At 45.3% G+C, this 24,832-nt stretch overlaps 3 protein-coding genes across 4 annotated transcripts; 1 reads left to right on the top strand and 2 right to left on the bottom strand.

Moving 5' to 3' along the window:
• Positions 1-202: 202 nt before the first annotated feature.
• On the top strand, positions 203-6,651 carry LOC133140947 (probable gluconokinase). The gene is made up of 6 exons (XM_061261266.1): positions 203-448; positions 1,064-1,094; positions 1,181-1,267; positions 3,494-3,537; positions 5,508-5,895; positions 6,148-6,651. The coding sequence occupies exons 1-5, from the start codon at positions 411-413 to the stop codon at positions 5,860-5,862; spliced, it is 555 nt and encodes a 184-aa protein (XP_061117250.1). The 5' UTR covers positions 203-410; the 3' UTR covers positions 5,863-5,895; positions 6,148-6,651.
• Positions 6,652-7,164: 513 nt separating this feature from the next.
• Positions 7,165-17,661, bottom strand: LOC133140573 (ubiquilin-1-like). The gene is made up of 11 exons (XM_061260592.1): positions 17,252-17,661; positions 15,481-15,632; positions 14,788-14,903; positions 13,909-14,153; positions 11,979-12,110; positions 10,957-11,146; positions 10,366-10,505; positions 9,716-9,799; positions 9,254-9,369; positions 8,909-9,053; positions 7,165-8,145 (listed from the first exon to the last, which is right to left on the bottom strand). The coding sequence occupies exons 1-11, from the start codon at positions 17,369-17,371 to the stop codon at positions 7,999-8,001; spliced, it is 1,587 nt and encodes a 528-aa protein (XP_061116576.1). The 5' UTR covers positions 17,372-17,661; the 3' UTR covers positions 7,165-7,998.
• A 908-nt stretch (positions 17,662-18,569) lies between these two features.
• On the bottom strand, positions 18,570-24,832 carry gkap1 (G kinase anchoring protein 1). 2 transcript variants are annotated; one of them, XM_061260893.1, is made up of 12 exons: positions 24,754-24,832; positions 23,323-23,558; positions 22,989-23,123; positions 22,414-22,491; positions 21,969-22,101; positions 21,649-21,677; positions 21,260-21,412; positions 20,766-20,852; positions 20,290-20,353; positions 19,412-19,482; positions 19,025-19,105; positions 18,570-18,823 (listed from the first exon to the last, which is right to left on the bottom strand). In XM_061260893.1, exons 2-12 carry the CDS (start codon positions 23,545-23,547, stop codon positions 18,782-18,784), a joined length of 1,098 nt encoding a protein of 365 aa, XP_061116877.1. In that variant the 5' UTR covers positions 23,548-23,558; positions 24,754-24,832; the 3' UTR covers positions 18,570-18,781. The 2 variants fall into 2 exon arrangements, with proteins under 2 accessions (XP_061116877.1, XP_061116876.1); XM_061260892.1 differs by having other exon boundaries at positions 24,717-24,822.

Genomic DNA, 24,832 nt, shown 5'->3' with positions numbered 1-24,832 from the left:
TATATGCTGCTATGATATAAAATGGCAGGTGTCGTCTTAATTTATAGGACTAATTCATTGGTCATCTGGCAGTGATGCTTGGTCAGGTGTATGAGTGGCGTTCTCACCGTCACCCTACACACTACCGCGCGTTCACAGTGGCCAGCCAAATTCACAGATCAGAGATGTTTTTCCTAATGATGTTGCAAAGTGCCGTTTCTCTCACTTAATCTCATTTTGTTCCTGATGATAGGATGAGACGATGTGCCCGCGTCTGGGCTCGCGCATGCTGAGGTTACTGTGGCTTTAAATAGAACGTCACGGCGGACATGTTGCGCGTCACCGGGAACAACACAGCGAGCTGCCATTTGTGTTGTTAGACCGCTAAGCGTGGCACCTTCTGACTCGGTCCGTCCCTTGCTTTTATCGACATGATACTTATTATCATGGGGGTGTCCGGGAGTGGGAAGTAGGTTTGCATTTTATTTCAGTAAATTCATTGATTTAATGAAAATCCATCAGTGCACTTGTAATTATAGTTTCCCCGCAGCTGATAAATAATGTCCAGCCTGTGTAGCCATTGACAGAGGCAATAAGCGTTATTTAGTGCGGTGATCTTTCAGGACGTGATTGCCTACAACAGAATTAATCTCCCATGCCACTCGTAGCCTACTTGGCCCCGGTTCATTCGTTAGGACCATGTTTTATCAGAGCATACAGCATAACGTTATTTGTGGAAATGGCACGAACTCGAGTGGCGAGACGCAAGATTAAACGAAAGGCTGAATTTGACCAGTTCACGTGATTCTACATAAAATAACCCGAACACAACACATTTCTTGTGTCTTTTCACTTAGATAGATACGTAGATACTTTCTGTATGTGAACTTTACGGAAGTAGCTAGTGAACAAAACATACGCGAACAGTTGATCTTTGTTCCATTTGTAAATGTGTAACTTACGAAAACAAAAAATATGCATGAATCATTATCCAGTTGACGTATCTAACGTCATTCCATCATATGTATTGCAACTAAGATTCCCAGAGTTAAACTAAATAGTAATTTTATCATTTGTGTCACAGGACAACTGTGGGGTCTTTTCTCTCTGCGAAGGTAAGCTTAGAACATATTTACTATAGCAACATGAGTCAGTCTGCTATCAGTTTACGGTTTATACCTGTGCTCATACGGTTTTGCAGCTGGGATGGACGTTGTATGAAGGCGATGATTATCACCCTAAAGAGAACATTGAGAAAATGGCCAGTGGAGTTCCTCTGACTGATCAGGTGATTGCGATTTCTGTACAGACGCTACTGGTCAGCACTTTTAAAGCGCACCGTCAGCATAGTGAAAGTGAGATTCCGATCAATCAAGTTTTTGATCCATTCTGAAAGTTGTGTCTGCCTGAATTAGTGTGCACGCATATACAGTACCAGTCAAAAGTTTGGACACACCTTGCCCTTTTCGCTTTTTCCTATTTTCCTCTAATCAAACAATTCATACGTTTAAAATACACATGTTTTGTATTTGGTTGCATATTGTTTGCATGCCATGACTTCCTGAAGTGACCTATCAACATCACTAGAGTCTGGATATCTTATTCTCAGGTTGTCATACAAGTCATACAAAAATGTATTTGCATTTGAATAGATCTCTCTGAGAACTGGGGGATGGGACTAGATTCAGCTGTAAATTACGCCAAAACAGTACTGAATTACATTTGTTGGCTAAAAGGCTTTATCAGTTTCATCCATCTTCCCTCCATTGGAATTACATGGTACTGCTGGTGTAAGAATAGATCCCATGCATTTTGAAATATATTGAATGTAATATATTACATTCATGGCATTTGGCAGACGCTCTTATCCAGAGCGACGTGCAACAAAGTGCAAAGTGCATACCCATAACCAAGGGATAAGTGCGATGAAAAACCCTAGAAGGGGTAATGAATATGTTATATATAACAAAATATAATGAAAATATAATATGAAATTTCATTATAATTTCATATAATGAAATATGTTTTTGAAAAGTGTTTATAGACACTCTGCTGTCTGTCCTGGTCCCACGATGGTGGAATGATCTCCCGGTACATGTCTCTGACCTCCTTCAAGCGCAGACTGAAGACTCATCTCTTCAGGCTACACCTTTCCCCTCAATAACTCACCACCATGATTAGCCTTAGACTGTAATGGCACTTATGTATAGATTGTATAGATATTGTTACTTGTATAGGTATTGTTTTTTATTGGCTGTTGTATTGTTGTATTCTAGCTGCCAACTGTGGTATGCTAGTTTGGAAGTTGATTGTACTCTTCAAGGGTTCTGATTATCTGTATGTTTACACTAGGACTCTGAACTGTACTGTCCTCTCAGGTCCTCTTAGCACTCATACTTGTGTTTGATTTGCACTTCATTGTACGTCGCTCTGGATAAGAGTGTCTGCTAAATGCCATGTAATGTAATGTAATGTAATGTAGACAAGTTCATACAGTTTAAAGCATTTTTAATCATGAAAGATCTGGTTTAAGCAGATCTGGTTTTAATGTTGTGGCTGATCGGTGTATATCTAGTAGCAGCACGGTAGTTTGAGGCTGGTTTGATACCTCGGACCCTTGATGCCTTAAAGCCATTTCGCCAACAAATGTGTTCTATACTGTATCAGCATAATTTACACCTGAATCTAGTCCTACCTGCCAATTCCCATAGAAATCCCTTCAAATGCAAAGAGTTATAATAAGATATCCAGACGCTGGTGATTATAACATGTAAAGGTGTGTATGCATTTCAGGTGTATGTGTGTGTGTTTAAAGTACAGGTGTGTCTGTGTTCCAGGTGCAGGTGTATGTGTGTTCAGGTGCAGGTGTGTGTGTTCAGGTACAGGTATGTGTGTGTGTGTGTGTGTGTGTGTGTTCTGGTGCAGGTGTGTGTGTGTTCAGGTACAGGTGTGTGTGTTCAGGTACAGGTATGTATGTGTGTGTGTGTGTGTGTGTGTGTGTGTTCAGGTACAGGTGTGTGTGTTCAGGTACAGGTATGTATGTGTGTGTGTGTGTGTGTGTGTGTGTGTGTGTGTGTGTGTGTGTGTGTTCCGGTACAGGTGTGTGTGTTCAGGTACAGGTATGTGTGTGTGTGTGTGTGTGTGTGTGTGTTCAAAATGTATAAAAAACATGTTTTAATAAAAGCTGAGAATCTGCACTTTGATCACATATAAATTATTTAATTACAAACAGAGGAAATAAAACATTATTAAAAAAAGACAGAAAAGGGCAAGGTGTGTCCAAACCTTTGAGTGGTACTGTACGTGTGTGTGTGTGTGTGTGTGTGTGTGTGTGTGTGTGTGTGTGTGCATGAGTGACCGTGTGTGTTCAGGGTTTTCCAGTGTAGATGTAGTTTGCTGTAGGGGGTTGGGCATTTCTCATATCAGATGATGGGAGAGCAGGTGCGGACGTTACAAGCATAAATTATATTTGCATAGGAAGTGCTGACTGACTTTAACCTGTCTGTTGTTCCAGGACCGAACACCTTGGCTCCTCCTCCTGCATGACATAATACAAAGGTAACCAATCACAAAGCATCATACACTGTGAGTGGGGATTGAGCTTAGCAGTACAGTGTGTGTTGGCAGTATTGATAGCATAGCACTAGAGGGTGTTGGCAATATTGAGAGCTTAATGGTAGAGGGCATGTTAGCACTATTGAGTGCTTGGCAGTACAGGGAGTGTCTATTGATAGCAATAGCAGTACTGATAGCATCGCAATATGTCAGCAATAGAGAGCTTGGTGGTATAGGGTGTGTTCGTGGAATTGAGTGCTTTGGGGAAGAGGGAGTGTTAGTGATGTTGATAACAGAGCTACACAAGGTTTTAGCAGTACAGGGGGTATTAGAGTTACTGAGAGCTCAGTGAGCATTAGCAGCATTAAGAGTATAGCTGTACAGGCTGTGTTAGCAATATTGAAATTTAGCTTTACTGAATGTGTTAGCAGCATTGAGAGTTAAGATGTACGGAGTGTGTTAGCAGCATTGAGAGTTTAGCTGTAGGGAGTGTGTAAGCAGCATTGAGAGTTTAGCTGTACAGCGTGTGTTAGCAGTAGTGAGTGTTAGCTGTACGGAGTGTGTTAGCAGTAGTGAGTGTTAGCTGTACGGGGTGTGTTAGCAGTAGTGTTAGCTGTACGGCGTGTGTTAGCAGTAATGTTAGCTGTACGGGGTGTGTTAGCAGTAGTGAGTGTTAGCTGTACAGCGTGTGTTAGCAGTAGTGAGTGTTAGCTGTACGGAGTGTGTTAGCAGTAGTGAGTGTTAGCTGTACGGGGTGTGTTAGCAGTAGTGTTAGCTGTACGGCGTGTGTTAGCAGTAATGTTAGCTGTACGGGGTGTGTTAGCAGTAGTGAGTGTTAGCTATACGGCGTGTGTTAGCAGTAGTGAGTGTTAGCAGTAGTGAGTGTGTTAGCAGTAGTGAGTGTTAGCAGTAGTGAGTGTTAGCTGTACGGGGTGTGTTAGCAGTAGTGTTAGCTGTACAGGGTGTGTTAGCAGTAGTGTTAGCTGTACGGCGTGTGTTAGCAGTAGTGAGTGTGTTAGCAGTAGTGAGTGTTAGCTGTACGGGGTGTGTTAGCAGTAGTGAGTGTGTTAGCAGTAGTGAGTGTTGGCTGTACGGGGTGTGTTAGCAGTAGTGTTAGCAGTAGTGAGTGTGTTAGCAGTAGTGTTAGCTGTACGGGGTGTGTTAGCAGTAGTGAGTGTTAGCAGTAGTGAGTGTGTTAGCAGTAGTGAGTGTTAGCAGTAGTGAGTGTGTTAGCAGTAGTGTTAGCTGTACGGGGTGTGTTAGCAGTAGTGAGTGTTAGCAGTAGTGAGTGTGTTAGCAGTAGTGAGTGTTAGCAGTAGTGAGTGTGTTAGCAGTAGTGTTAGCTGTACGGGGTGTGTTAGCAGTAGTGAGTGTTAGCAGTAGTGAGTGTGTTAGCAGTAGTGAGTGTGTTAGCAGTAGTGAGTGTTAGCAGTAGTGAGTGTGTTAGCAGTAGTGAGTGTTAGCAGTAGTGAGTGTGTTAGCAGTAGTGTTAGCTGTACGGGGTGTGTTAGCAGTAGTGAATGTTAGCAGTAGTGAGTGTGTTAGCAGTAGTGAGTGTTAGCAGTAGTGAATGTGTTAGCAGTAGTGAGTGTGTTAGCAGTAGTGTTAGCTGTACGGGGTGTGTTAGCAGTAGTGAGTGTTAGCAGTAGTGAGTGTGTTAGCAGTAGTGAGTGTTAGCAGTAGTGAGTGTGTTAGCAGTAGTGAGTGTTAGCAGTAGTGAGTGTGTTAGCAGTAGTGTTAGCTGTACGGCGTGTGTTAGCAGTAGTGAGTATTAGCTGTACGGCGTGTGTTAGCAGTAGTGAGTATTAGCTGTACGGCGTGTGTTAGCAGTAGTGAGTATTAGCTGTACGGCGTGTGTTAGCAGTAGTGAGTATTAGCTGTACGGCGTGTGTTAGCAGTAGTGAGTGTGTTAGCAGTAGTGAGTGGTCCAGGGGGAACAGGGCCTGTTGTAATGTGCATTCGCTGCTCTGCAGAGAGATGGCCGCAGGGACGAACGCCATTGTGATCTGCTCAGCGCTGAAGAGGCTGTACCGGCAGCTGCTGCTGTTCGGGCGCTGTGCCCTGGCGGGGGCGGGGGCGGGGGCGGGGGCCGAGGCGCGGGACACGCTGCAGGGCGTGCTCCTGGCCTTCCTGCAGGGCTCTTTGGAGCAGATCCAGGAGCGTGTGCGGGCGCGGAGCGGCCACTTCATGCCCGTCGCCCTCCTGCAGTCGCAGTTCGACGCCCTGGAGCCTCCCTCACCTGCCGAGAACGCGCTCACCCTCGACATCCGGAAGGGTCCACTGGAGATGGCCTCGGAGATCGAGCGCGCTCTGTCCGCGCACTTGTAGCCATGGGAACACACCGAATTTCCGGATGGGAAGGCAAGCATTATTCCGATAATTTTTTTTCTCCCACTTGCTTTTTTTTATTTTTTGAGGTGGCCCACCACCTCCTGTTCCCTAGCATGTCTCTCTCTCTCCTTCTCTCCCTCCCTCCCTCTCCCTCCCTCCCTCCCTCCCTCTCTCCCCCTCCCTCCCTCCCTCTCCCTCCCTCTCTCCCCCTCCCTCCCTCCCTCCCTCTCCCTCCCTCCCTGTCTCTCTCTCCCTCCCTCTCTATCTCTCTGTCCCTCGCAGGGGGGACCGATTCCCAGACAGTGACTTTAATGGGCCAACAGCTCTGCATTCCATACGCTGTCTCTGGAAGGCTGTTTCCATAGCGACAACGGGACAAGGTGACAATCCTCAGGATGTGAGGGATGACTCTGTCTGGCTGTTTTTGGGGGACTGACTCAAGGGGGGGGGGGGGTGGTATTTCAGACCCCCGCCCCTCCTCAGCCAGGACAGCAGCTTTTGGCCTTTTCATGACAAACTATCGGATTCCCAGCAAGGGCTTTGACCAATCCTGTCTCAGCACCAAGAGAAGACCTGCACACTCCGTCAGAATCAGCTCCACACAAGGATACATAGAACAGTGATAGAGCAGAACAGTTTCATAATGGTGACTAACATTGCTGAAGTAAGCTGCCCTGAATACTTGCACTGAGACACCAAAATTCAATGGGACAGTTGTGACCCTAAATGACTGCAGTGTTTATGCAAGAATCTGGCTCTATATCTAATAAAGCCTATGTTCCTTAATGTTGTTTTCTCTTAATGTTAAAGGAGATATTGGTTCAGGCACTGGTACCATTTTAAAAGCATCATTTTTCGCAAAATCTAAAGGAAGACCCATCTCTAACTGACAGCAGTGCTCTGACATGCAGCAGCTGCAGTGAGATGCCGCCAGCACACTGAGGTGTGCGAACAGGCTCGGCTGGTTTGTGTCTGCAGGAGAGATCAGAGCTGTGAAGGATACTACAGCTCTCAGTTACACAACAGCACAGCAGCTAAACGACCCTGAACAGTGACTCGGGTCATTACTGTCCCCAACCAGGATATGCACACCCACGACCACTAGTGGCAGCACAAAGTACTGCTCCAAGGAATCTAGCTAAGGAACATAGCTGAAATCGAATCCACACACACACACCCCATAAATACACATGGATACACCCACAACCACACATCCTTACACACACAGACAAGCACGGACACACTTCTCTCTCTCACACACAATGGTCTGTAAAAAGAAGATTAATTCAGATTCAGATATCTTTTCACTATACTTTATTTGCCTGTACACAGAAGAAAGCAGCTTAAAACTCAAGATGTTACAATTAACATGACACGTGTTCTTTATACAGGCAGTTTAAAAGCAAAGAGGATTTTCACATCTGACACATTTCTAAACTCCGGCAGGGGGAGGTTCCCTGTGATCCCCTGAGGGCTTGTCTAATCAGCACAGCCGTGCTTTAATACCTCGTCCAATAGATGTGCAGATGTGCTTTTACACCATCCAATCAGCAGAGTGCAAAGAAGCAGCCCATTCAAACCTTCCTGTGAGTATCTGAGTGACCTACGCAGGTCTGCCTGCAGCTTAACACGTTTAACTTCTCTTACCCAGGCGTAAGTGTAAACCAGCGTAACAGGTGAATAAATATATGGCTGTCTGTGTTTAAGGCTCGGTTAATGCCTGTGAAATCATGGTGCAAACAAGCGTGGTTCTGCAGCAGTTGTCTGCTTATTTTAAAGGAGTCTAAAGAGTTTAGGCTCTAAGCACAAGTGTGTCTGTGACTTCCAGCAAGTGGGGCTAATGAGCAGGGAGAGACGGAGTAGCGTATGCCTGTGTGCGTGTGCGAATAGCGCATATGTATGTGTGTTTGTGTGCACGTGAGTGAATAGCACATATGTATGTGTTTGTGAGTGAATTGCACACGTGTGTGAATAGTGCACCTGTGTGTGCATATATTTGTGTCTAAATTGCACACGTGTTTGTGTGTGTGTGTGTGTGTGTGTGTATGTAAATTGCGCAATTCTATCCAGTCTCACCTGCCGATGTAATTAAAATAAAGCAGGTGTGTTTCTGCTCTGCAGGGCGGGGCGGGGCTAGGAGGGCTGTGAGCCCAGCAGGTGCTGGATGGCAGCGCTGATGTCACCGCCGGTGGCAATCAGGGCCTGCAGATTGGCCTCACTATTCAGGAAGCCCATCCCACTCAGCTGCTCCAACTGCTGCTGGAAGCTGTCCTCCAGAGTCTGCAACACACACACCTGTACCTGAACACACACACACACACACCTGCACCGGAACACACACACACACACACACACATACATACCTGTACCTGAACACACACACACATACCTGTACCTGAACACACACACACACCTGCACCGGAACACACACACAACACACACACCTGTACCTGAACACACACACACACATACACACATACCTGTACCTGAACACACACACCTGCACTGGAACATACACACACACACACACACATACCTGTACCTGAACACACACACCTGTACCTGAACACACAGACACACCTGTACTTAAAACACACACACATACACCTGAAACGCACACACACCTTTCATGGAACACATACACGTGCACCTGGAACTCAGACACACCTGTACCTAGAACACACTCACCCGTACCTGAACACACACCTGGAACACACACCTTCAGAAGGGGCATGTCTGGCCTGTGGGTTTCAGAGGGGGCATGTCTGACCTGTGGGTTTCAGCAGGGGCAATGCGTCTGACCTGTGTGTTTCAGCAGGGGGCGGGTCTGACCTGTGGGTTTCAGAGGGGGCGTGTCTGACCTGTGGGTTTCAGCAGGGGCAATGCGTCTGACCTGTGTGTTTCAGCAGGGGGCGGGTCTGACCTGTGGGTTTCAGAGGGGGCGTGTCTGACCTGTGGGTTTCAGAGGGGGCAATGCGTCTGACCTGTGTGTTTCAGCAGGGGGCGGGTCTGACCTGTGGGTTTCAGAGGGGGCGTGTCTGACCTGTGGGTTTGTGGCAGCGAGTGCCTGGAGCATGTCCTGCACAAACTGCTGCTGGTCCCCCTGGGAGTCAGCCTGGGGCTCTGCGGGAGCGGGGCCCGGCACCAGGGCACTGCTGCTGCCTCCTGCCAGCTCTCCTAATCCAATCCTGAGGAGACACCACACTGAGCTCAATGGCCAGCTAACACGTAAACAACGCAAAAAACACAGGAGATACCACAAAGAGCAGATACTGCACACACACTGGAGAAACCATTAACACAAAGGAGAGATATCCACACACACACACACACAGGAGAAGCCACACACAGACATGCTGATAAACTGTGTCACGGGACAAGTTGGTACCCTGGGATGAACCCGGGAGCTTCGCTGGCGAGGGTTTGGAGACCCTGCTGGATCTGCATGAGCGCCTGCATGGCGCGCGGATTCAACATGGCAGTCAGTATCTCCGGGTTCTGCATCTGCACCAATCACAACACATTTAAATCCCATCAGCACCAATCACAAAGCACTTCAATTCTAGGCTACACCAATGGTTTGGTCATATCTGTTCCAGGAAGACCGGGGGCAGCAGGTAAACTAACCTGCAGCAGGAATGCTGGGAGTTGTCGTTGCACAAACCTACAGCAGCAACACTGGCGGTTGTAGTTTAACTAACCAACCTGCTGTAGGAACATTGGGGGATGTTGTTCTCCAAACTGATGCAAGAATGCAGCGTTGTCGTTTCAGTAACCTGCAGTAAGAACACTGGAAGTTGTAGATTCACTAATCTGTAACAGGAAATCAGGGAGCTGTTGTGCCACTGACCTGCTGCAGGAACACTGGGAGTTGTAGTCTCATCTGCTGCTGCAGCTGAGGGTTCCCCGCAAACAGTGGATTATTCAGCATCATCTGCAAGGCAGCAGCCCATTACAAACACTGCAGGGAGTGTATCTGCGTGCGCGTGCATGTCTACAAGCATGTGGTCATGTGAGAATGTGAGAACTTATGTGAGAACAGTATATGTGTATGTACAATAGGTGCTGGATTATGTGTATGCGTTTGTTGTGTGTGTTGTACTGTGCCCGTGTTTGTGTTGTGTGTTGTACAGTGCCCATGTTTGTATTGTATTGTGTGTTGTACTGTTCCTGTGTTTGTGTTGTATTGTGTGTGTGTTGTACTGTGCCTGTGTTTGTGTTGTATTGTGCATTGTATTGAGCCTGTATTTGTGTTGTATTGCATGCTGTACTGTGCCTGTATTTGTGTTGTGTGTGTGTGTTGTATTGAGCCTGTGTTTGTGTTGTGTGTGTGTGTTGTATTGAGCCTGTGTTTGTGTTGTATTGTGTGTGTGCTGTGCCTGTGTGTGTGTGTGTTGTATTGTGTGTGTGCTGTGCCTGTGTGTGTGTGTTGTATTGTGTGTGTGCTGTGCCTGTGTGTGTTGTACTGTGCCTGTGTTTGTGTTGTATTGTGTGTTGTACCTGTGCTGCCAGGTCTGGGTTCTGGCTCAGGCTGTGCATTAGGCTCTGTATGTACGGGGCAGACAGCATGCTCTGCATCAGCTGCGGGTTCTCTGCCATCTGCTGCAACAGTGCTGGCATCCCCGGGGTGCTCAGCATACCTGCACACACACACACACACACACACACACATTATACACACATTATATATATATACACACACACATGCACACATTATACACACACACACATACATACACATGATATACACACACATACATACATATTATATACACACACATGCACACATTATACACACACATTATACATATTATATATACACACACGCACACATTATACACACATACACATACACACACATACATACACATTATATACATACACACATTATATGTGCACACACATTATACACACACACAAACATACACATTAGACACATACATACTATACACACACACATACACATTATACACACACACAGAAACATACACATTATACACACACATATTATACACACGCACACACACACACACACACATACACACACTATACACACACTCGTATGTGCGTGAGTTTGGATGATAACTGTACCTCCAAGGATAGATCCCACATTGGGCGGGGCAGAGCTTGAGGTGGGGGCAGACGTGGGTGTGGCAGAGGGAGTGGTTGAGGATGTGGGCGGGGCCCTGAGGTCAGGCAGAGGGTCTCTGCTCTCTGTGCTAGAGGGCGGAGCCGAGCTGCTACTGCTACTCTCCAGCGGGGTGGAAGGGTTCCCCCCAACCTGCACAAAAATAACGCAGTCAAACGCAGAAACTACACAGTGTTTACAGTGTGTGTACACTGTACCATGTGTACCATGTCTATGTGTACCACATGTGTGTAGTGTATAGTTTGTATAATGTGTGTGGTGTGTGTTTGATGTGCATGTAGTGTACTATGTGTGTGATATGAGGGGTAGTATATAGGTATATAATGTATACATATACTCAGTGAGCACTTTATTAGGTAGACCTGTACACCAGCTTGCTAGTGCAAATATATAATCAGCCTATCATGTGGCAGCAACTAAATGCATAAACGCATGCAGACGTGGTCAAGATGCTCAATTATTTTTTCAGACCAAATGACAGAATTGGGAAGAAAAGTGATCTAAGTGACTTTGACCGTGGAGTGATTGTTGGTGCCAGAAAGGGTGCTTTGAGTATCTCAGAAACAGCTGATCTCCTGGGATTTTCACACACAACAGTCTGTAGAGTTTGCAGAGAATGTTGCGAAAAACATCCAGTGAGCAGCAGTTCTGTGGGCAGAAACACACTTCATGAGAAAGGTCAGAGGAGAAGGGCCAGACTGGTCACAGCAGACAGGAAGGTGACAGTAATACAAATAACCACACATTACAACAGTGGTATGCAGAAGAGCATCTCTGTACACACAATTCATCAAACCTCTAAGTGAATCGGCTACAGCAGCAAAAGACTTCATTTTAGACGATTAAAAGTCTAAAAAAGAAGTCTAATAAATACCTAATAAGTGCTCAGTGAGTGTAGGTAGACCATTGTGTGTAAGTAGCGTACTGTGTGAGATGTGTGTGTAGTGTACAGTATGGCCCTTACCTGTTCCTGGCTGGTGCTCATCACCCTGTCAGTGTTCATCCTGGGGCGGGCGCTGTCCAGGTTGCCAGGCGCCCGGTCCGGAGTCCGCATCACCTCCCGCATGGTGGCAGGGTTCCGTGCCAGCTCCAATGTCTGGTGGGAGGCGGAGGAGAATATACAGGTGACATACAGGTGCATCTCAAGTTCATTTTTTTCCGTAATTTAAAAATCCAGTACCTTCAAATATTAGAATATTACATAAGCCCAATCAAAAAAGGATTTATAATACAGAAATGTCGACCTTCTGAAAAGTATGTTAATTTATACTCTCAAAACTTGGTTGGGGCTCCTTTTGCACATATTACTGCATCAATGCAGCGTGGCATGGAGGCAATCAGCCTGTGGCACTGCTGAGGTGTTATGGAAGCCCAGGTTGTTTTGATAGCGGCCTTCAGCTCGTCTGTATTGTTGGGTCTGGTGTCTCATCTTCCTCTTGACGACACCCCATAGATTCTCTAAGGGGTTCAGGTCAGGCGAGTTGGCTGGCCAATCAAGCACAGTAATATCATGGTCAGCAAACCAGTTACTAGTAGTTTTGGCACTGTGGGCAGGTGCCAAGTCCTGCTGGAAAAGGAAATCAGCATCTCCATGAAGCTTGTCAGCAGACGGAAGCATGAAGTGCTCTAAAATCACCTGGTAGACGGCTGCGACTCTGGACTTGATAAAACACAGTGGACCAATACCAGCAGATGACATGGCACCCCAAATCATCATTGACTGTGGAAACTTCACACTGGACTTGGATTCTGTGCCTCTCCACTCTTCCTCCAGACTCTGGGACCTTGATTTCCAAATTAAACGCAAAATGTACTTTCATCTGAAAAGAGGACTTTGGACCACAGAGCAACAGTCCAGTTCTTTTTCTCCTTAGCCCAGGTAAGACGCTTCTGATGTTGTCTCTGGTTCAGGAGTAGCTTGACAATAGGAATGCGACACTTGTAGCCCATTTCCTTGACACATCTGTGCGTGATGGCTCTTGATGCACTGACTCCAGACCTTTTCATACCACACTTTTCCCTTCCAGTCAAGTTTCCTTGAACAGCACTCTATGAACAGCCAGCCCTTTCAGTAATGACCTTCTGTGGTTTACCCTCCTTGTGGAGGGTGTCAATGAGTGTCTTCTGGACAACTGTCAAGTCAGCAGTCTTCCCCATGATTGCCCGACCAAGTATTGAGTGCATAAATGAACATACTTTTCAGAAGGTCGACATTTCTGTATTATAAATCCTTTTTTATGTAATATTCAAATATTTTGAGATACTTAATTTTTTTCATGAGCTGTAAGCCATAATCATCAAGATTAAAACAAAAAAAGGCTTGAAATATTTAACTTTACTATCAAATCAAGATGTGCTTGTATAGCGTTTCACAAACAGTTGTCAAATGCACTTTGCAGAATCCCTGGCCTAAAGCCCCACAAGAGCAAGTCTAAAGCAACAGTGGCAAGGAAAAACTCCCTGGAGGAAACCTTCGGAGGAACCAGACTCATGGCGGTGTCATATTCTGATGAGTGATGCCAGCAGTATGTGCAGCAGGAACCTGCAGTAACAAGCTGTGGCCATCAGGGGGCCAGGAGACTGGCCTGTCTCATGACTACATTACATTACATTATATGTCATTTGGCTGACGCTTTTATCCAAAGCGACTTACAATTGATTAGACTAAGCAGGGGACAATCCTGGAGCAATGCAGGGGGTGGTGCTCAAGGGCCCAACGGCTGTGCGGATCTTATTGTGGCTACACCGGGATTAGAACCACCGACCTTGTGGGTCCCAGTCATTTACCTTAACCACTACGCTACAGGCCACCTCAGGTCAGGGTTGTTGAGCATGTGGCTGATCTCGGGGTTACCTGCAGTAACATGCCGTGGCCAGCGGGGGGCAGTACTTGCCTGTCTCATGATGTCAGGGTTGTTGAGCATGTGGCTGATCTCTGGGTTGCGTTGGATGAGCTGCTGCATCTGAGGGTTCCCCAGGATCAGCTGCCTCATTAGGTCCGGGTCCGTCAGCATGTTCTGCACAAACGGGTTCCCCATGATCTGTCCCAGCATTTCAGGGTTTGACACCAGCTGTCTCTGCATCTGCATCTGCAGCTCCCAAAAACTGCCCGAACCCGGACCCAACCCAGCCAGGCCACCTGCAACAAGCAGCCAACCAATAAATCAACCGATTAGCCAATCAACCAATTAGTCCACCAAATAATCAACCAACCATTCAAACAACTAACCAGTCAATCAAACAATCCACCACCCAATCAAACAGTCTTTAATTTTGTACAGCACCATTTATGAACAGGTCGTTGTACAGTGCTTTTCAATGGATAACCTTTTTTTTTTTTTTACGTTTGAATTATTCTGTGAACCTTTAGTACATGATCGAGCTGAGGTCCTGGAAAATGTTGTGATACAGAAAGAACAGTGCAGTAAACACAAACATACTGGGGCCAATGAAGGCTGAGTAAACAGTCTGCAGGGGTCTGATGGTTCAGAAGAATGGAATTCCTCTTCAGCTGTCGGGCAGGGGTGCACCTCCTCCTTCCAAAATCCAAAATGGTGATGCTGAACATCCCAGAACATCCCAGGGTAAACAAAATGGTGCAGCAGAACCACACCCCACCAGCAGAACCTCACTGACAACTCAGCAACAGAACCACAGCCCGCCAGCAATTAATTGCCCGACCAGCAGAACCTCACCAACAGATCTCAGCAGAACCACACCCCACCTGCAGAACCTCAGCAATGGAACCCAGCAGTACGTCAGGGGAGTCTTACCCAGGCTTGATGGGGTGCTGGAAGAGGAGGTGGGGGCAGGAGGTGCAGTGCTCCCAGGCTCTGTGGACACGCCCACGCTGCTGCTGGAGGGAGGGGCAGCAAGGTCCTGGGACCTTCTGAGAGAAGAGCAGCAGCCAATCAGAAGCCCTGAGTGAATTCCACTCTGTCTGGTGAAGTATAATCTTAGCCAGGGATGGCCAAGGCAGGCTGTATCTGTTTTCTGGATTTCAGGCCAACTTAAGGAATTAGCCCAATCATTTACAAGATCTGTCATTTATGTCCACATTCTGTGACATGAACAGCAGCTGATAAATGTTCTTGTCTTGGAGCATTGCATTGAGGTCTAATTTATGAGTGAATCGGCGATAGTGCATAAGGCTAATCAGCTGATTGAGTCAGGGTAACTGGTGGCAGCATAAGCATATGTGTGTATTTACATGATTGTTTCTGTGTCGGAATGTGTGTGTGTGTGTGTGTGTGTGTGTGTGTGTGTGCATGCATGCTTGCGTGTGCATGTGTGTTTGTTGTGTGTATGTGTTGTGTCTGCATGTGTGCGTGCGTGGGTGTGTGTGTGTGTGCGTTCCTGCGTGTGTGTGTGTGCATATGTGTGCATGTGCGTCTGCACGTGTGCGAGCTTGTGTGTGTTTGTGTTTGTCCATGTGTTTGTGTGTGCGCGTGTGTGTGTGTGTGTACCTGCTCTGGGTTTTGATGACCAAGTGAAGAGTCACTCCATCCTGGATGCCATGCTGAGTCAGCAGATCTGAATCTTTCAGGATCTTCCCAGCAAAGATCAGAACCAGTGGTTCCATTTGTGTCCGGAACCGCTTGGAGATGACCTCTTTAAACTGAGGGAGCAATACAGAGAGGAGGGGACGTAGGTCTCAATTTAGGAAGATGCATAATTTGAGTCATTGTTCTCTTGTGAAAAGGTTTCACAGACATGTGAATCTTCTCCAACAGCATTGCCATTCCTGCAGCTGCAGAGGGTACTGACAGACTACACTCCTGTCAGCAGGGAAGATCAAACAATTACAGAGTATACTGATCTCACAAAGTCTGACCCCAGAGGCCAGAGGTCAGAGGCTAGGTGGAAACAGCACTCCCAGCATGAAACAGTTTGAGACGTTCTTGGATTTACTACAAGCAGGCTGGTATCGCCATCTTCTGGTGGGTTGTCCTGATTACAGTAACCTGTAAGGTTGACCATGGGGGGACGAGATTATGGGGCCAGGGAGCTAACGAGGTTTAACCCTGAGTTTTCATTATCATGTTGGCGACTCACTTTTAACCGGGGTATATCGCCATGGTAACCTTTGTTACACGGCTAACCTGGTCCTGTGCAAGATACGAACGCATTGAAAAATATAGAAGCACTTTAACGAATCAACTCCAATTAAATTGTTGGCCTACATTACAATATATGCACACATGCACTATAAGCAAATATAAAATATGAATGAGTGACATAATATCTAAAACATAACACAAAACGTCCAATATTATGTTCTGATCTTTTTTTAGAACAAGTAATATGGTATTACTTGTTCTAAAAAAAGAACAGAACATAACAAAATAATTAGGCCAGAACAAAATGCGCTTCACATACACACAGGTCCTGTAAATCCTGGTTTGTAGGGACAGATATTATTAGAGTGGGAGAAGAAGAGAGAGGTTAGTGCAGCTGATGAAAGGTGTAATCCCAATATGGTTAATATTCGACCTTTCCTCTTTTTCTGAAGAAATCTGCATCAGGCTGAATACTCGGCCCTGCAAGGACATCGCCCGCTGCCGCTGCAGCGCTGCGTTACTCTGTCAGACACACCTATATTCAGCACCGCTGACAGATATTCCTCTCAGACCTGAAACTACGGCGCCCACACCCCGGCTAATCTGATCTGGTAGCACACATACATGCTCAGACTACTGTTTACCGAGCATCTGGCTGCTCACTCAGCATCAGGCAAATGTGAAATATCTTGTGCAGTCGATAACTCCAGAAACCTGTCAACCAATATGCATCGCAAAAAATCACAACAAACTCCTTACTTTCCTTACTTTCCCCTTCTGCAACCTATTAGAGCATATTAGACATAATTTTACAAAGGCTGATTTTTACATCAGTTATATTTTAAGAGTCAGATAGGCTATACTACCATTGAACTGTTATACATTTGAATGATGATACAGTCGCATTCGAGTTTACAGAACTAAGTTACTCAGTGTAACAGCGACAGGACTTGGATATCTAGCATTCTAATGTTACTTGCGTTGGCTAAGTGCAGAGGATCAAAAGCTAGGTTTTAGAATAACCTGCGCAAACACCAATTTCGTTAGATGTGTACAAAAAAACAGCGTTTTTTTTACTGGAGCCGAACAACGGAATTTTTGATCCTGTGGATGTTAGTCATAGTAACACATACGGACAGTATTGATGAATTATCAATGACAGCTCGTGATAACGGACCTGTTTGATGGTGCTATTTTCTGCCACTGCGAACTCTTGTTTTTCCTTCGGAGTCTTCACTGTCAATGTAATAATTTTTGGGTAGACAGAGCATTCCGGTGTCTCCCCACCGTCCGCCATGTCCGGTCGCTTAATTAACAAGCCTTCTCTGTCAGTCCAAGCGCTGACGAAACAAAAACTTTCAAATTAAAAATGTAATAAAACGTCTGTGAATCTAGCCCCTTAGTTGTGCTTCCGAAAAATTGCGCAAGACACTACTGGCAATGAGGAGATGTGCAGCTATTGCCCGGTTTGCGAATACCGTATTTTCTTCAGACATGTTGACAAATAAATGGCAGCATTTTGTCGAAACAGTACCGCTGATGTTCAAGTTAAAAATTGATATAGATACAGATGTTTCTAGATGGCAAGGCCACTCCTCCGTTGTAACACATTGCGCATGCGTGAATTTACTTCGCACACCATGCGGAGGGAGCGTCCAATGATTACAATCGACGTCTGCAAACATGAAACGCTAAACTAGAACCGCTTTAACTTATTAGGGTTTACAATAATGATATGATTTTTAGATTCGTAAATCCCAATTTTCTTATGTTGAAACTTTTATTTTTACATTTTAATAACCTATTGATTGAAACCAAAGGAAATATCAAAAGTATATAGTGTAAATGAAGTTTTATTACATAATAAAAGTAGTATTCAACGTCATTTATTTTGGAGCATGTCATTTTCAAGTTTACAGATGTTTCAGAAAGTCATTGAATATTATGTTTTTTATTAAAAACACAGAAGCGTACCGATTATCCTTCATTTGCAGTTATTGAAGTTGAGTTAGGATTCTGACACACTGGCGGATCCATGTAATTGCTTTACGTCAGCCCTGATTGGTTCAGAGTTTAAAAGGGCTCTGCCTATGGATGACCGTAATTTTCTTGTGCAGTATCTGGGGGAAAAGGCTATGTGACACACCCATACCACACCAGATCAAATGAGAGCAAGAATATATGTGTAGACAGCCACTTGTTCTTAACAATTAGGCTCTCGTGGTGCAATGAGTATCACACCTGAAACATGAGTGACTATGGTTGAGCCCTCCGCGTGTTCGCGCTCGCACACACACACACACACACACACACACACACATGCAGGCACACATGCGCACACACGTGCAGGCGCACACACACACACACACACACACACACACACACACACACACACACACACACACACACACTGCAAAAGTATCCCATTGTCTTCGCATTGGAAAAGGAAAATCAAATGACAGCACCTGCATTTGGCATTTCAGAAAAAAAAGAGATGAACTGGAAAACTTTATTGATGAAGGTATGTGAGTCAGAAACAGTGGCTCGACACTGCCCCCGGCAGGACACACCCCTTGCCCATAAACCCCTCCCCTCGAATTAGATCAGCCCTCAGAGCACCAATCGGTATCTGCAGCAAGACAGCAGGCGTGTGGAGGAGTGTGTGTGTGTGTGTGGGGGGGGGGGGGGGACCGGTCCGGCTCTCTTCTCATAGATCCGCCTCCAGAGCTTTCTTGCCCTTCTTATTCCCCTGCAAGAGAAGAAACCGGAAAGAACATCTCTCAGAATGAGCGCATCTCTTACAGCGTCCTCTCCTCCCACACTGCCCGGCACACAGCCTGTGCGGAGGAGGAACAGCAGAATGGAGGAACATGCCGGAAGAGATGAGCAGCGATGCTGCATGCGGGGGTAAGCAGAGCCACAGAGGGACAGGACTGATCGATCGCTCTACCTGATGGTGTTTGGGCTGGTCTGACTGGAGGCCTTTCACCTTTGACTTCTCTTGTTCAAGGGATGCGTGCAACTGAGTCACCTGCACAGCAAATACATTTTTCATCAGATAGGTCACAATTTTATCAAAGAAAATTATCACCATTGCATGTTAAATTAGTACAGCCACACCGCCGTCAATTCAGTGTTAGTCAGTCATTAACATAACAATATTACAGTCATTATAACATGGTAAATTCAATATTAGAGTCAGTAAACACCAACATGATCAATTTAATATTCCAGCAAGTCATCACATTAAAACAATCAACTCAATATTAATCCAGCACAATAATAGGATTTGAGATATTTAAAATATGGATACACGAACAAACACACACACACATACCTGTGAGGAAAGCTCTTCTTTAATGTTCAGAAGCTCTTCCACTTGTAGCAGAATCTCAGCCTTGTCTTTCACTGAACGCATGTAAAATGAGTGTCAATATGCTGCAGTAGCACACACACACACACACACACACACACACACACACACACACACACACACACACACACACACATACATATACACACTTCTACAAATACACACACACACACACACACACATATACACACAAACACACACACACATACACACTTCTACAAACACACACACACATACATACACACACTTCTACAAACACACACACACACATACATACATACATACATACATACACACATACAAACACTTCTACAAATACACATACATACACTTCTACAAACACACACATACACACACTTCTACAAACACACACACAAACACATATTCCAGTGATGTGTTTATAAGTGTTAATTTGCTTCCAGTGAAACATGTAAACTGAGCGATAATGTGCCATAATGAGTGTTAATGTGATGCCAGAGAAGCACACTGTTAATGTGATGTCAGAAAAACACAGTGAGTGTTAATGTGATGTCAGAGAAGCACACTGTTAATGTGATGTCAGAAAAACACAGTGAGTGTTAATGTGATGTCAGAGAAGCACAGTGTTAATGTGATGTCACAGAAGTGCACAGTGAGTGTAAATGTGATGTCACAGAAGTGCACAGTGAGTGTTAATGTGATGTCAGAGAAGCATACTTTTAATGTGATGTCAGAAAAACACAGTGTTTATGCGATGTCAGAGAAACACAGTGAGTGTTAATGTGATGTCAGAGAAGCACACAGTGAGTGTTAATGCGATGTCAGAGAAACACAGTGAGTGTTAATATGCTGTTTGTACTCACTCTCTCCCTGCTGCAGAATCTTCAACAGCAGCGCGTTTCTCGCTTTTACTTCCTTATATTTACTCTGGGGAACAAAACAAAAGTGAGGAGTTTTCATCTGCTAATCCCAGTTTGCTAACAGCAGTGCAGAATGACTGTGCTAATCCCCCCCTCGCTAACAGCAGCATAGCATCTCCATGCTAACCCACCCCTTGCTAATTGCAGCGTAGCATCAGCGTGATAATCGCCCCTTCACTAACAGCAGGGCAGCATTGCTTGCTAATCGCCCCTTCCCTTGCAGCTACACATCATCACTGTGATAATCCCCCCTTCCCTACCAGCTACACATCATCACTGTGATAATCCCCCCTTCCCTACCAGCTACACATCATCACTGTGATAATCCCCCCTTCGCTAACCGGAGTGCAGAATCACTGTGATAATTCCCCCTTCCCTAACAGCAGCACCTTAACCCTTACAGTCGCAGTGGTACTGACCTCCCACTGCGTGATCACAGTCTTCAGCCTCTCTATCTCCAAGTCCTTCTTCTCCACCTCGTACTTCAACTGCTCCGCCCTCACGTCCTGCAGCAGAGAGGAGAGGAGAGGAGCCATCAGGCCCCGCGGTTACCTCCACTTCGAAACTACAGTTCTGTGAAATCCAACTGAGAATCACGGTCACACACAATGATTTGTGGTTACTCGCATATGTTCGCACTCAAACTCACCGCATCATACTCTGTGCTAGTTGTTAAACTCACCGGTTCATGTTCTGTAGATGCTGTTAAACTTACTGGTTCATGCTCTGTAGGTGTTGTTAAACTCACCAGTTCATGCTCTGTAGATGTTGTTAAACTCACCGGTTCGTGTCCTGTAGATGTTGTTAAACTCACCAGTTCATGTTCTGTAGATGCTGTTAAACTCACCGGTTCATGTTCTGTAGATGCTGTTAAACTCACCGGTTCATGCTCTGTAGATGTTATTAAACTCACCGGTTCATGCTCTGTAGATGTGGTCACTTCCAGACCGCTGCTGTTGCTGAACTGTTCCCGCCGTTTCTCCCGCAGGACAATCTTGCTGACATCATCCTCCAGCTTGTTAAAAAACCTGTCGTCATGGACGGCTGGACTGACAATTTTGGGCTCCTGCAGAATGAAACATCAGTCAGCATTAGTTCCATAGCCATAGTTCCATAGTTCCAGAGACATGGTGGTCAGTTCTGAATCTAGGGAGCCGTTTCAGGGAAACAGTACAATCTCCATTAGACACAGACTGTATGTACACACTGAAAGGGACACAGCACAATCTCCATTAGACACAGATTGTATGTACACACTGAATGGGACGCAGCTCTAATGGGAAGATGGCAGTTGCTCCTCACCTCTCTTTCCGGTTTCTTGTTCAGCTGGTCTGAAAGAATAATTACATTTTCATGAATTTCTACTGCTTTCGTGGTCTAATTTAGATTTACTGACAGTAGATATAGTATATATTAGCCATGGTGATAGCCATAGAGTATTGCTAAATTGTTGCTAATGGTGTTATATAGTTGCCGTGGCAACGTATTGGAGTTGTGTGGTTTCCGTGGTATTGTAATGAAACCGTATAAACAGGCTATATGCCTGTTGTATGGTTGCAATGGCTCTGTATTGGTGGCGTACAGGTGCCATGATGCTGTAAGGTTGCCTTGGTGCTGCTCACCAATATTGCTCTCTGTGTGGAAGTCTTTGAGAGACACTGTGACCCGCTGTCGTTCTTTGCCCTGCTGGTTCTTTCGTTTGTCCTTCTTGCCTCCTTTGGCTGCAGCGGTCGTAGTGTCCACACTTTCATAATCCTGTTCGGAATAGAATCCGTCTCTTTACTTAAAGCCATCCATGGTACACAACACAACCCAAAACCAGAGGGAAAAACAATCTGACAAGAGTTTACATTTAATGGTCACAAAAGACAGAGACTGAAGCAGAGACACACTGAAGCAGAGAGACATTAACACAGACAGACTGAAGCAGAGAGACAGAAACACAGACAGACTGAAGCAGAGAGACAGAAACACAGACAGACTGAAGCAGAGAGACAGAAACACAGACAGACTGAAGCAGAGAGAGACAGAAGCACCACAGATGTTGGCCTTCAGTGATGCCAGTACCTGCTTGTGTTCCTCATAGTCCAGTTTGCTCAGCATTAAGGCTTTCTCCAGATCTGCTTCATACAGCTCACTTGTTAACTGGGAACAATATGACATCCTTATTCACTGCACACTGCACATTGCACACACACACACACACACACACACACACACACACTGCACATCACAAAAACATTAATCCACTGCACATCACACACACGTGCACACACACACACACACTGCACATCACAAAAACATTAATTCACTGCATATCACACATACACACTAATCCACTCCACATCACAGACACACATACCCACTGTACAACACATACTTATCCACTGCACATCACATACACACATCACACACACTTATCCACTGCACATCACATACACACATCACACACACTTATCCACTGCACATCACACACACACATCACACACATACTTATCCACTGCACATCACATACACACATCACACACACTTATCTACTGAACATCACCCACACTCTTGCCGTAAATAACACACACACTACAAATCGTAAAGTACGTAAAACAGCGTTGGAGCTGGCACAGCTGAAGTAGATAGTGTCTTACCTGTTCGTCTCTCTGTTTCCATTGCTGCCAGCCCTCCTGTGGGAGTGGGCGATCACCAGCCGAAGGTAGGGGAACCGTTGCGGTTTGTGGGGCGCTGGACTTCTGGGGGAGCTTCTTAAAGGCCAAACTTCTCAACTGTATGGAAAGAACACTGTCATCATGAACAAGCTATATGCAACAAACAAACCAGCTATATACTGCACACCAATCCACTACATTCAGAACAGCAACCAGCTATAGACACAGCACCACCTTTAATCATGCAAGCAAAGCGGGAGTGCATTTAAGTGAGTTGCATTATTTGTCCAATTCAAAGTGTATGTTTATGTCTCACCTGGTTTGCCTCACTCTGTTGCTGTTCTTTCCTCTTCTTCCTTTTCTCCTTCCGCTTGTCATTGTTTGTGTTTGTTTTACCTGCTGCAGTTTTGCCGGCCCGCGCCCCCCCCTGCCGGCCGCTCTTGGTCTTTCCCGGTTCCGAGTCCGAATCCGAGTCTGAGTCCATCTGCAGCAATGCGAACCGCGAGGCGGTGGTCGTCACGGAGATCACTTCTGACGTCATCTCTGTATCTGCTGTCGTCACACCCACATAAAGCACAACAACACGTCATGCCAAAAGACTTTAACCACACACCAACATAAGCAGATGATAGGGTTAAGTGAAAAGACTACTCTAATTACTGTGACAGATCAAGTTTTATTTTCGTCTTTATAATCCGACTTGACATCAGAACTCTATTTTCCCCAGATGCTATTTTAAATTCAAAATATGGCATCGAGGAACAAAGTTTAACGAATGAAGTGTAACTAGCTCGTAACCCGGCTATTTATACCTGCATTGAAAAATCATGAACTAACGCCTTACATTACTGACATCGCCAAAATAATCATCATTTTGTGTAGAAATATGAAAATACATTTAACATCGTCGCTGCTCACAATGTTGTGCAAGTGAAATGACAAAACCTACAAGCTGCAACTCAAAGACAACCGTCCGATACAAAAATTATATTGCAGCGTTAGGTTACTACAGATGTTTCGGACAGTTTGTGAATGTTTATCGTTAGCTCACGCGGCTAGCATTAACGTTACAGTTGCAACTACAGACCTCCCCCATGTCCTTAACTAACCGGTCATTTACGACATGTGATAAGAGTTCAGAAGTTAGTGCATGCTTGTAACACATCAGACATGTTGTGGGGGCGTACATTGAAATCATTACAACATTTACTTGGCAATTTTTTGTTACAATATGGGTAGCCGGCTATCCACCCGACTCGACATACGTTACTGCAAGCCTGTCCTCCAGCGTTATAATACGAGCCAGTCTTCAAATAAAGCTAGCTAGCTAACCTTAGCTACAAGCCGACTAGGGGGATAGCTACCCAACTTATCAACTAATGCTACTTAGTGTTTTAAATTATATTTAACAGACATTTTACCCCAAATATAAACCAGACAACGCCTGGCCAATTTCGCTGAAGAGATACACCAGCACACACTTTTGGTTTTATTTTAAATTAACGTATTTCTTCGTGAGCATATTAGCCAACACTGGATATTCTAGGTTAGCGGGCGAGCTATATAAAGTAAGTGTTTCAGAATAGCCTGGTAAAATACATTACGGGAAAAAAATTAAATAGACAACTAAAGGAGTCTGTTCTAATATAAACGATATACGCCTACACCGATTTATTTGAACGTATAGCAATATTTGAAACCAAAATGAACCTGTTTTAGCGTCTTCGGCGAACCTCACTTCACTTACAACAAAGTCGCAGTAAAACTATGGTTACCGAGAGAGACAAAAAGCACGAAAGCAATTGAGTGTTCGGACTCTGATTTAG

Source organism: Conger conger, chromosome 11, assembly GCF_963514075.1.
Source record: "Conger conger chromosome 11, fConCon1.1, whole genome shotgun sequence".
Classification (NCBI taxonomy): domain Eukaryota; kingdom Metazoa; phylum Chordata; class Actinopteri; order Anguilliformes; family Congridae; genus Conger; species Conger conger.
The sequence above is the reverse complement of the archived record's forward strand: the minus strand, read 5'-3'. Positions and strand labels throughout refer to the sequence as shown.

Bases quoted from the DNA above. Each gene is read 5' to 3' on its own strand.
- LOC133140947 (XM_061261266.1), top strand. From the start codon at position 411: ATGATACTTATTATCATGGGGGTGTCCGGGAGTGGGAA. The intron at 449-1,063 runs GTAGGTTTGCAT...TTTGTGTCACAG, and splicing joins GGGGTGTCCGGGAGTGGGAA to GACAACTGTGGGGTCTTTTC. The intron at 1,268-3,493 runs GTGATTGCGATT...CTGTTGTTCCAG, and splicing joins GAGTTCCTCTGACTGATCAG to GACCGAACACCTTGGCTCCT.
- LOC133140573 (XM_061260592.1), bottom strand. From the start codon at position 17,371: ATGGCGGACGGTGGGGAGACACCGGAATGCTCTGTCTACCCAAAAATT. The intron at 14,904-15,480 runs GTACACACACAC...CTCTTCTCTCAG, and splicing joins GTCATCAAAACCCAGAGCAG to AAGGTCCCAGGACCTTGCTG. The intron at 9,054-9,253 runs GTACCAACTTGT...GTGTCTCCTCAG, and splicing joins GCTCCCGGGTTCATCCCAGG to GATTGGATTAGGAGAGCTGG.
- gkap1 (XM_061260893.1), bottom strand. From the start codon at position 23,547: ATGACGTCAGAAGTGATCTCCGTGACGACCACCGCCTCGCGGTTCGCA. The intron at 23,124-23,322 runs GTGAGACATAAA...CTTTCCATACAG, and splicing joins AACAGAGTGAGGCAAACCAG to TTGAGAAGTTTGGCCTTTAA. The intron at 20,354-20,765 runs GTCAGTACCACT...TTTGTTCCCCAG, and splicing joins CTGTGATCACGCAGTGGGAG to AGTAAATATAAGGAAGTAAA.